Consider the following 12120-nt stretch of genomic DNA (forward strand, 5'->3'; position numbering starts at 1 on the left):
ATCTCATTTGCTCAAAATTCTCTAAGTCAACATTTTAGGGTGTTCCAAATAATTGTCAGCACCTGGCTGACTCAAAGGGACTGGATGATCTATTACAAGTTCATTTATAGGTTTGGTGATATTCTGGCTCTCCAGGATGCTGCCCAGACTCTTTCTCAACCTCGTTATCTTTGTCCCAAATGAAGCTAAAAGGCGGCAAACTCTGAACACTCTTCAAGCCTCTATTTACACACTTGCTCAAACAATTAAAACAGCTCATGATAGCTTCAAAAGGTGAGGAAATAATTCTACATGTTAATGTGGGGGGCCATCAAAGTTCTAGTCTTTTAAAATAATATCTTGGAGTTGTTAAAGTAACAAGTGGGAAGACAAGGAATTATTTGGCTATGTATAAAAATTATGGAGAAGTCAAGAATGAAAATGCCATTTAGAAGGTTTTATTTATTTATTTTTATTTTATTTTATTTTTTTATTTTTTTTGCTTTTTTTCTTGTATAGCTGTGATGACAAATTAAAGCCAGGGTTGTATGTGGAAAACTATGTTTACTTAAGGACATGAACTTCTAGTCAATTCATGGAGAATACATAGCACTGATTTTTAGTGATACTCAATCTATGAGTTGTCACTAGCCTTAGATGCATTTCTATGGAGATTGCTCGGACACTTCCCCTTTTGGGTTAGCAATGTGAGTATCAAGGGACTCTGGGCTTTCACCTGATCCATGTCTGCAAACGAAGTCCACCTATCCCCACTGAAATGGGTCAGAATTGATATCAAAAACTTATGGTAATGCTTTGTTTAAACAAGTTTTTGTATTATTTTGTTTTGAGACAAGGTTTCATTGTGTAGTCCTGGCTGTCCTGGAACACCAGAACACACACCACCAGACTGGCCTGTACACCAGACTGTAGACCAGACTGGCCTGAAATTCATAGAGATCTTTTGCCTACTTTTGCCTCCTAAGTGCTGAGATTTAAGGCATGCACCACCATCACCCAGATTTAAATGAGTTCTTAATGGGATGTGGAACAATTTAAGTTCTGATGATTTAAATTATAACAAAGCACTAGTACAGGCCAGTGAATTCATTCACTAGTCTGTAACTGTTGGTCTGCCCCTAGGATCTACTAAGAACTACTCTAACTGCTTTGAGAGAGAAAAAGACTAACTTAATGCCCTATTTTTCTGGGGATGAAATGGAAGCATAGGAAGAAAATCTATAATAAACACAGTATCTACCAAATGGAGTGCTGGTATAAAATGAAAATTATATCGTAGACAAATAAACTTCGGAAAGGCTCAAAGGTACTTAAACTGGAAGGCGAGCTGCAAAGTTAAATCATACCTGGTCACATTTCCTGTTCACTCCTGAGATCTTAAACTAAATGTTTTGCTTCCGCATCAGGATTAGAGGTCCAAAAGACCACTGGCAGCAGAAAACCTGGTTCAGTTTATGAAGAATGATGCATTTACCTGAGGGCAGGGCTATTTCTATGCTCAAGCACGTTTCAATACAGTATGTTTTTTAATTGACAAGGTACCTTCCTGAAGTGAGTCGTGTTGCCAATAAAATTACCAGAGTGTTAAAAAAAAAGACTCATAGTTCATAGATCTTTGGATTATATGCCCATATTATTTTATTAAACTAGAACCTTAGAAATAATACTGAAAATGAACTATAAGGCATGGTTAATACACCATTTCCACTGGGATCATTGACACTGCTCTACAAGAACAATATGGTTGGATGCTGTCCACAGTGACCACATTCACAATGTCATATAGCCTAGGTGTATAACCAGGAGGTGTATGGGAGATCCAGGGTGAAAAAGCGATGTCTCCACGGCGCCATTTCTTCCATCAATGCTAGAAAATATAGACCTGCAATGTTTGAGAAAGATGGCTGTGAGTCTGGGGGAAGCATGTAATCCCACAGATTGTCCTCCACACACCCAGACCCAGTTCCAATCAGCAGGCCCTCACCCATCATGACCTCATGCTCTACCTTCCTGACTTTTCAACTCATTCTCCAGGCTGTCCTACAATGAATGCTGTGACCCTTCCTTCATCCAGGGCTGGAAAATACCTCAAACCCAATCCACTCAAAGTTTCCCCTAATGATGTCTTCACAGCCAAGATAAGTCTCTAACTGTTGTCCACAGAGCAGCATAACATCATGGAAAGCATACACCTTATGGATTGAGCATACTTACACCTGCCACACACACACACACACACACACACACACACACACACACACACACACACACACACACACACCCTCTACATTATCCTCTCCATATTTACTTTTCAATCAGTGGACAGCAGTGTCCACTCTGCAGAAGATTTACTGCCAAACGTACCAAACAAAATCCGGGGCAAGAAAGGGATCAGTAAGAAGGAGAGGAAGCTGCCTACTCATGACCAGACAACATGGAGGTCAATTACCTCATCCATATCCTGAGAGTTGAGGGGGCTCACAGAGTGGATATTGATGTTTGAAGTACCTGCATTCATGGAATATTCAACCAGTACCAAGTCTCCTTTGAAAGGTTTGAATGCTAAAACAGTCAAGAAAGGGAGAATTGTTAAGTAGTAAAGCAGTCATATCACATTTTCTAGGCCGTAAGAGGTTCAGTTTGCATGAAGCTTCTTTTAAAGCCATTCAACAAGTAAGATAGGTATAGTCTAATGGGCTTGGGTTATATGGTCTTAAGAATATATTTGGTGTTCTAACAATTGTAAATTAAGAAAATAGAAAGGGAATTGGCAATATAGTTTAAAACTTTCCTGGTATTATTTACCATGTGGATGCAACCACTAATCATTCTATATGGTTCTTATTTATCAAGTGTTTCTTTAGTTTTTCATTTTAAACTTTTTGGTTTTTCAGTTAGGTTTCTCCAGAGTGATTTAAATCACACCATATATCCACAATTTGTCTTTAATCTCAAGAAACCTTAGCTTCAGGCTTTTGAGTGCTGAGTTAGTAGACTTTTTGTTTGTTTGGTCGTTTGTTTTTTGAGACAAGGTTTCAAAAACTTTTGAGACCAAACGTATACACCACCATGCCCACAAGGGGGCAATTTCTTAGTTGATATTCTCTCTTCTCAACAGACTCTATCTAGTCTATGTCAAGAAGACATAACACTTAGGCAATACAGTGAATCAGATATGGCAAACCAACAGATTGGGAAAGATCTTTTACCAACCCTACACAACAGAATGGAGGGCTTATATCCAAAATATACAAAAGAACTCAAGAAGTTAGACCGCAGGGACAAAATAACCCTAATAAAAAATGGGGTTCAGAGCTAAACAAGGAATTCACAGCTGAGGAATGCCGAATGGCTGAGAAACAGCTAAAGAAATGTTCACCATCTTTATTCATAAGGGAAGTGCAAATCAAAACAACCCTGAGATTCCACCTCACACCAGTCAGAATGGCAAAGATCAAAAACTCAGGTGACAGCAAATGCTGGCGAGGATGTGGAGAAAGAGGAACACTCCTCCATTGTTGGTGGGATTGCAGACTGGTACAACCATTCTGGAAATCAGTCTGGAGGTTCCTCAGAAAATTGGACATTGAACTACCTGAGGACCCAGCTATACCACTCTTGGGCATATACCCAAAAGATGCCCCAACATATAACAAAGACACGTGCTCCACTATGTTCATAGCAGCCTTATTTATAATAGCTGGAAGCTAGAGTGAACCCAGATGCCCTTCAACAGAGGAATGGATACAGAAAATGTGGTACATCTACACAATGGAGTACTAATCAGCCATTAAAAACTTCATGAAATTATTAGGCAAATGGATGGAACTAGAAAACATCATCTTGAGTGAGGTAACCCAATCACAAAGAACACACATGGTATGCACTCACTGATAAGCAGATATTAGACCAAAAGCTCGGAATACCCAAGATACAATTCACAGAACACATGAAGCTAAAGAAGAAGGAAGTCCAGAATATGGATGATTCAGTCCTTCTTAGAAAAGGGAACAAAATTCTCACAGGACTTTGGAGGAAGAGAGGAGTGAGAGGGGAAAGGGAGGCAGGACCGGGTATGGGAGGAGACAGGAATGTTATACAGAGGGTCAGGAATTTGAACAGAGGTGTGTAGCAATGGGGAATGGGGAGCCAGTGGTAGCCATCAGCATGTTCCAGAGGCCTGAAAAGCAAGAGAATCCCAGGATCTAACAAGGATGAAATTAGCTGAAATGCTCAACAAAGGGCCGAGGGAGAACCTGTAGAGACAAGATCCAGAGGTTAGACAATGCCCCCAGTTTGGGAATGGGGCCACCCACCTATCTCCAAAATTTTAACCCAGAATGGCTCTTGTCTAAAGGAAATACAGGGACAAAATGTGGAGCAGAGACTGAAGAAGGCAATCCAGAGACTGCCCCACCTGGGGATCTATGCCATATACAGATACCAAACCCAGACATTATTGAGGATGTGAAAAAGTGCTTACTGACAGGAGCCTGAAATAGCTATCCCCTGAGAGGCTCTCCCAGAGCCTGAGAAATACAGAGGTGAATGCTCGCAGCCAACCATTGAACTGAGAACAAGGTCCCCACTAAAGGAGTTCGAGAAAGGACTTAAGGAGCTGAAGGGGTTTGCAACCCATAGGAAGAACAACAATACAAACCAACCAGACCCTGCAGAGCTCCCAGGGACTAAACCACTAACCAACCACAGACTATAGATGGAGGGACCCATGGCTCCAGCTGCATGTGTATCAGAGGATGGCCCTGCCAAGCATCAACAGGAGGAGAGGCCTTGGTCCCTGTGAAAGCCTGATTGCCCAGTGTAGATGGTAAGGTGGGAATGGGTGGGTGGGTGGGGTGCACCCTCACAGAAGCAGGAGGAAGGGGAATGGAATAGGGAGTCTGGAGGGGAAACCAGGAAAGGGGATAACATTTGAAATGTAAATACATAAATTATCCAATAAAATATTTTAACTACACAAAATCTTTAATATTTAAAATGCAACTAAAAGAAATACATTCAAATATGTGAAAAATATTATAGGATGTTGAAACACAAATATAAGTAGAAAACTGAAAAGATATATGTGAGTATACCCATCACGTCAGCAATAAATTATTCATGTATTTGAAAAGGAAAAAAAGAATGCTGCTACTGATAGGTTCACCATGCTCCAGTGGAAGGCCACACATCCACGGATGTATAGGCAGTGCAAATTGGACTTGATCAGTTAAAAAAGGCAAGGGTGGGCTGTTCAGGGGGTTGAATAGGGGGATGAGAAGACCATGGTCAAAGTTCATTGTATAAAATTCTTGGGGAACTAAATAAAATTTAAACCATACCTCCAGAAAGAAGTTGTATGGGGAAGAAAGTTTCCTTGCTGATATAAATACTGTCCTGTGTCGCAGCAGTAATGCACTTAATGCAAAGTTGTCTGTCAGCTTCTGAAGGCTCGATACCATAAATGGGATCAGACATGGTTTTCACCTGTGAAAGATCAGGAGACAGTGTCTGAAGCTAAAACAACAATCCTAGGAGGACTTTTGTATATGTGTCAGTGATCAAAACAATGGCAATTTAATGAGTTGGTTTGTCATAGTTGTAAGGATTTTGGGGACATAGGACTTCTGTGTCAGAAACAAAGTACTTTATTACTCATATCAAATCAGCCCCCATTTTATCTTTTAAATGACACCTCTCAACATGAGCATGGACTTGAAAATATGCATTAATTGTGTCTGTGCTTGTTTAGAGGATTTGTAAGTGCATTCCACAAATAAATTCCCTACCTATACTTAATGCACTCACAGCCTTAACTTCAGAAATTGGAAATACTCCCTCTGCTGACTCTACACTAAACCACAGGCATGCTGTGCCTTCAATAATGTTGGGATTTCCCCATCAAACTTGTATTCTCCCAGCTCTCTTTTTTTTTCACCTAAGAAATACCACTAATCAGCCTGGACAGATGACATGGAAGCTAATAGCATATTTAGTCTTCCAGATAGCCTGAGTTTGAATCCCAGTACCCATGTCATGCACCTCATAATGAGGTTACATCTATCACTAGTGACTCTGTTCTCTCTAGGCATCTATACATGGTTGGCAGGCAGTCACAGAGACATCTGCAGCTAGGCGACAGCAGCACACTCCTTTAATCCTAGCACTCAGTAGGCAGAGGCAGGCGGTCTCTGTGAGCTTGAGTCCACCTTTGTTTACAAAATAATTCCAGGACAGCCAGGGCTACAAAAAGAGACCCTAGATCAAGAAATAAAAACAAAGAGAGAGAGACAGCGACAGAGACAGAGAGACAGAAACACAGAGAGATATGTGTATACATGATTAAAATAAAACAAATCTTTAAAAGTAGAACTACCATGAACACAGAAATATACAGATAGATTGTAAGGCTTAAGAAAATATCATAATATACTGGTGTCCTCCTAAAACAAAGTGCACTAAGTGGATGATCCAAGTAATGGTACAGGACTACTACCTAGGCGGTTACAAAGCAAAATGTGGATCCTCATCTTAGAACCCTATGTCAAAATCAGGGTGTCTGAATGCTTACATTTCAATATACATATAGCTTTTTAGAAAGAACCAAAACCCAAACAAAGCACAGTATTTGAGGTTTGGAATGCCAGCAGTTTGAATGAGCAACAACCTAGGAGGTTGACTATGCACTGGAGGCTAGCCAAGGCTATGTGAAAATGAACTTGAGGCATGTGATGTACATATTGAGACCATTTCTCCTAAAAGCAAGAATTAATAAATAGTAAAACAATTGAATGTCTGCATAAATGATAAGTTAACATTATCCTTACAATCTTTTCTTAAATCAAAAGATAATAACACAACAAGCATACTTACAGTGTGTTAGAATTACAAATACAATCAAGAAAATGTATTATTAGGTAAAAGAGTAGAAAGAAAGATGCACAATTTTCCTAACAAAAATAGATATTTTTCCTAACATGGAAGAAACTATTATGAATCTAACTCATGAGAGGGGCACAAAGAGTAAAGTGCTACTTTATCATTAAGATGTAAAGAAATTCAGGCATTAGGGAAGTATGTCAGTAGGTGAAGTGATTACTGTGCAACCCATAGGACCTGAATGTTGGTTCTAAGCACCCACATAAAATGTAGGGCATAATGGTACATCCATAGCTTCAATACTGTGAGGTAGAGTCAGCGGGATTCTGTGACTTTTGGGAGAGCCAAAATAACCCAAATAGGAATCTCCAGATTCAATGAGAAGATGTCTCTAAATATGAGGAGGAGAGTAACTTAGGATACATACCATTTTTAAACTGTGGCCATTAAACATGTCTGCTTATGCAGCCATACATGCATATACCATATAAACACACACACACACACACACACACACACACACACACACACACACACACACACACACACACTCCACCCCCATGTTTTTTAGTAATGGCAAAAGGAGTTTTAAAAATAGTATGAATTCGGGGCTGGAGAGATGGCTCAGAGGGTAAGAGTACTATCTGCTCTTCCAGAGGTCATGAGTTCAATTCCCAGAAACCACATGGTGGCTCACAACCATCTGTAATGAGATCTGGTGCTCTCTTCTGGCCTGCACGTGTACATGCAGGTGGAATGCTGTATACATAATAAATAAATAAATCTTTAAAAAACAAAAAATAGTATGAATTCATTTTACTTCTCATTTTGGGAATTATTCTATCATCATCATCATCATCATCATCATCATCATCATCATCATCATCATCATCATCATCATCATCAATGTTTACCAATACAGGCAAAAGCCTATATTGAGATAGCCTGTTTTTGAGATAATCAATTTGGACTATGTAGGTAAAAATAATTTAAAACTAGGCAGCGATAAGTAAACACTTAGACAGTCACGGTGTTCACAAAACTCTATTCAAAATTTTTATAATAGAACTTAGAATCTGTAATGTTTTAAATATATATTTATTGCTATGTTAAAGAATATGAAGTACACAGGGCTTGCTATGCTAATTCTACTAGGTTGAATAGAAAGTGGCTTTTCACTAAGATTAAAGTTACAGGGTTGTATAAAGTTATCATTCACCATATTGTTCAAATCCTTGGAGAACTGATACAAAAGTTTTAGAAACTGAAAAAAACATCATGCCAACCAAATATTAGAACATCAAATCTGCTAAGCTCACAGGAGAATGTCAATTTTCACCCTATATCCAAAACAATGCTTATCTTAGTCCAAGCGAAAATATCAAAATCCCATTACTACAAGGGAAGCTTAGCAACCTTCATCTTACCTTGATGGTTTTCAAGGCATGGTTTGTTTCATCTTCTTCCACAAGAGCAAAGACGTTCATTCCAACATTCAGTGGAGCATTGCCACACACCACATCAACACTGAAGAAAATGGTTTCATTAATCCAGCCATAATCTGTGCAGAGATAGGTCACAATTCCTCTGACAGACTTAAATGTGGCGTTATCTACAACATAGGTAAACAAAGGTTACACTGATTCTTGGCAAATTCTACTCTCACCACCCCGTGTACACATGGCACAAAGCATCCTTAGCCATTGACCGGTTGTAGCCATCTCTGCATCCCAAGGTTGTAGTACTCAATGGCACTTCATGGCATCTATTTGAGCTGTGGGTGACCTGTCTCACTAAGCATACAAGTGCTGGGGTCATCTACTGCTCAGGGCGCCTTTAAACTCCTCTTACTAGCACTCGCCTCCTCCAACAGCAACAGCAGATCCATAGCCAGAGCCCTAGATTCTTCAACATCCCTTCTGAGAAAGCTTTAAAGATGCATGGATCTAAGGACACAGTGTCAAATTTCCTTTTTTGTTCTTCATAAGCATAATGGGTAATGGGTAAGTAATGTTTGAGGAGTCTGGCTTTCAGTACTCTGCAGGGACAACTGTTACCTTCCTTTATGGAGTCCCCTTGATACCCACCTCCTGGCTGTATAGAACCATGTGTGCCAAGAAACAAGCCTAATTCACTCTCAATAATGCGATCGCCCCTTCTCTGGGGAGAGAGACAAAGCGCATCTTCAAAAGGACCAATCGAAGAAACCGAGACAATACAACCCACAAGCCTTGTCACGTGTTCTGTGAGTTTTTCCAAACACCCTCCCTCCCCTGTTGGGGTGATAATCAGGACTCCAGAGGCATACCTTTGAGCTGTAGCTTTCTTTCAGGCTCTGTCTTCCTCTGAAAGAAGGTTAAAATCCTTCGCAAAATTCTCAGCATAGCTAACAAAGGCCTGGGCAACACCAATGCCTTCTGACTGTGCTTAAAATATCCTTTCAAATTCGCTTCTTCGGCCCCACTGAGATTTCAGTCAATGAAAGACAACCCAGAAGAGAGCCAAAAAACAGGGTACCTCAATGGCAGCTTCCAGGTTTCCGGTTTTTCCCCTCTCCTAGGAGATCACTAGCAGGCGCTCTACTTTTGACTGTCCAGCCAATGATTGTCAGTGTTGTGACTACATCACCGCGAAAGCCAATGAGAGACAGTGATATAAGAAATTTAGCCCCATCCACTAGACATGAATGAACCAATAGAAAAGCCTCTGGAAAAACTCTGTTTGGCTGTTAGTACAGGCACTCAATTTGAAATTAATGAGTACGTGTTAAGCGTTTCTGCTTTACCAAAGTTTTGGTCAATTTTTTCCTGAGTTCTTTGGGTTGATTTGAGATGGTTCCTCCTTACTATTGCAAACCCTAATTCTAGACATTCCTTGGATCACTTCTTGTACTATATTCCATATATTTTAATTTCGTTTAACACTAAGTATATTAAAACTATCCTTAAAATGTGTTAGTCATTCAACAGATTATGAATGTATACTTAATATCCTTTATAAAAATTATTTTTTTGGATTCTTCTTTACATTCCCTTTCTCGGGTTATTTCTTGTCTTTCGTTCACTGATGTTTTTTAATTGGATATTTATCATCTATTCTTTTACACTGGAACAGTAAGAATCTTCAAATATTTCATTTTATCATAGAGCTGCCCTGATTTACTTTATCATGCAGCTTTATTTCTCTTATGGAAAATTGTTTCAGTATTAGCTGATTTATTAGCCCCATTTTGATATTAATTTGGTCTCCTACGTTCTCTGATCTGATGTATTTCCTTGGGTCTTAGCTGGTACTATTCAAATGAATGGAAGTAATTCTCCAGCATAGTTTATCCCTCATTAGGAATGGAGGAATATCATACCCATGGAGATAGAAAGATTTCATAGGGCTGGTAATACATTGTAAGTGTTTCCTTTTTCAAGTCTTTTCTTTTTTTCTCATGTAAAAAAAGAAGAGATCTTAAGAAGCTTCTAGCTTATTACTCTTGGTGTGTCTGGATATTTCCTGCCAATTATGCTCATATACATTAGTTTTCTGTTAGCTACACCTACAGATTCTTCAACCCAGTATGGAGATTGCATATTTCTAGCTGCTTACTTTGGAAAGATTCCGTGCTGATCAACTATGTCAGTTGTGTTCGTTTGACGTTATGAAATTATAAGTTCCCTATTCAGGATGGGGAAAGAATAAGCCTATCTACACAGAGTTTTCTTGATATTTTGAATGTTGAAAAACTGAGTCCGAATGACTCTTCTGTGAAACTGCCTGAAGTAGGAACTGTATAATTTTGCCAGAATAGAGAATGTTCTATATACTGACTGCTTGTAACTCAAGGTACTTTTACTAGCTCCTTTTAATAGATGTTCACAGTCCCATCTCTGATGATAAGAAGGTCCTATTCACATCATCTTATTACAAGAATCATTAAGCTAGGGCTGGGGAGATAGCTCAGAAGTTGATGGAACTTATTTATCTTGTAATAGGCCCTGGGTTCCAGTTTCCAGCACCCATATGGAGACTCACAACAATCTATAACATACAGTTCCTAGAGACATGACATCTGCTTCTGAACTGCAGAGGTACCAGCGATGTATATGATGCGTATACAAACAAGGAGGAAAAAAATGAAATATTTTTAAATGGGCAAAGAATCTGAACAGGATTTATCCAAAAAGACTTAAAAACAAATATTAGAAAATATGCTCTATAGCTTTGTCTATATAAGGCAAATACATGCAAAGAACAGCGAGAAATATTGATAATTATGACTACTTAGCTGAGCATGGTGGCACATACTAGAAATCACAGCACGTGGGTGGAGGAAGATAAGAAATTCAAATTGCACTTTAGCTATATAGAAACTCTCAAACAGGTTTCAAAAGGAAAGGAAAGAACAGGTGTGGGAGACGTGGTTGAGTAGTAAAGAGCAAGTACTGCCCTTAGTGAGTACCCACAGAGCAGGTCACAAACACTTAGAGTGAGCTGATGCCTTCTTCTGATCTCCTCAATTACCAGGTCAGTACATGGTACACACACAGTCACTTAGGCAAACCACTCATACCCATAAAATGACTTTAAGTAAAACAGAAAAATGTACCACATAGCTCAAGACAAGCCCTCAATTCTGCAAACCAGATTGGTCTGGAATTCGAGATCCTGCTTATGCCCCTGCCTTTGCCTGCTCTACCTTCTCTGCCCTGTCTCCGCAGCCTCTGCCAACTCTTCTGTCTCCTCAGATCTGCCCCCTTAGCACATGTCTAGTCGATATCCTCAGCCCCTGACATCTTGGACTCCTCAGCCTCCTTGGGCCTTACATTCTCGGTCCCTACCTCTTTGCCTCTTCGGACTCTGCATTCTTGGTCCATTGCTGCAAGGAGGGATGCTTTGCTCCTGTTCTTAGGCATGGAGTTTTGTCCTGGAAGAGAATCTCTGATAGCCTTTGAAGAGCTGAGAGTGCTCATAAGGTATGAGACAACTCTCCAGATATAATAAATCATTTAACAAAGGAAACCACAAAAGAAAATGTGACAGGACTTTGGAAAGTGTGCCGTTGTTGTTGTGGTGGTGGTTGTTGTTTTTGTTGTTCTTGTTCTTGTTCTTGTTCTTGTTGTTGTATGTGCTGTTAGACATGCTGGCTGCTGTGACTTAGAGCCCAATTAGCTCGTGTAAACCATTGACCACCATGAAGCTGACGGTGAGAGCGCTGGGGTACTGGACCTAATGCATGATTCGTGAGACATT

General features: G+C 39.7%; 1 protein-coding gene across 1 annotated transcript; it reads right to left on the reverse strand.

Moving 5' to 3' along the window:
• Positions 1 to 1690: 1690 nt before the first annotated feature.
• Positions 1691 to 11744, reverse strand: LOC116888173 (cancer/testis antigen 55-like). The gene is given in 7 exon segments (XM_032889494.1): positions 1691 to 1821; positions 1824 to 1867; positions 2427 to 2562; positions 5343 to 5487; positions 8307 to 8491; positions 8937 to 9039; positions 11709 to 11744. Coding segments are annotated over 7 exon segments (780 nt in total).
• Between the last annotated feature and the right edge of the window lie 376 nt (positions 11745 to 12120).

Source organism: Rattus rattus, chromosome X (genome assembly GCF_011064425.1).
Source record: "Rattus rattus isolate New Zealand chromosome X, Rrattus_CSIRO_v1, whole genome shotgun sequence".
NCBI lineage: Eukaryota > Metazoa > Chordata > Mammalia > Rodentia > Muridae > Rattus > Rattus rattus.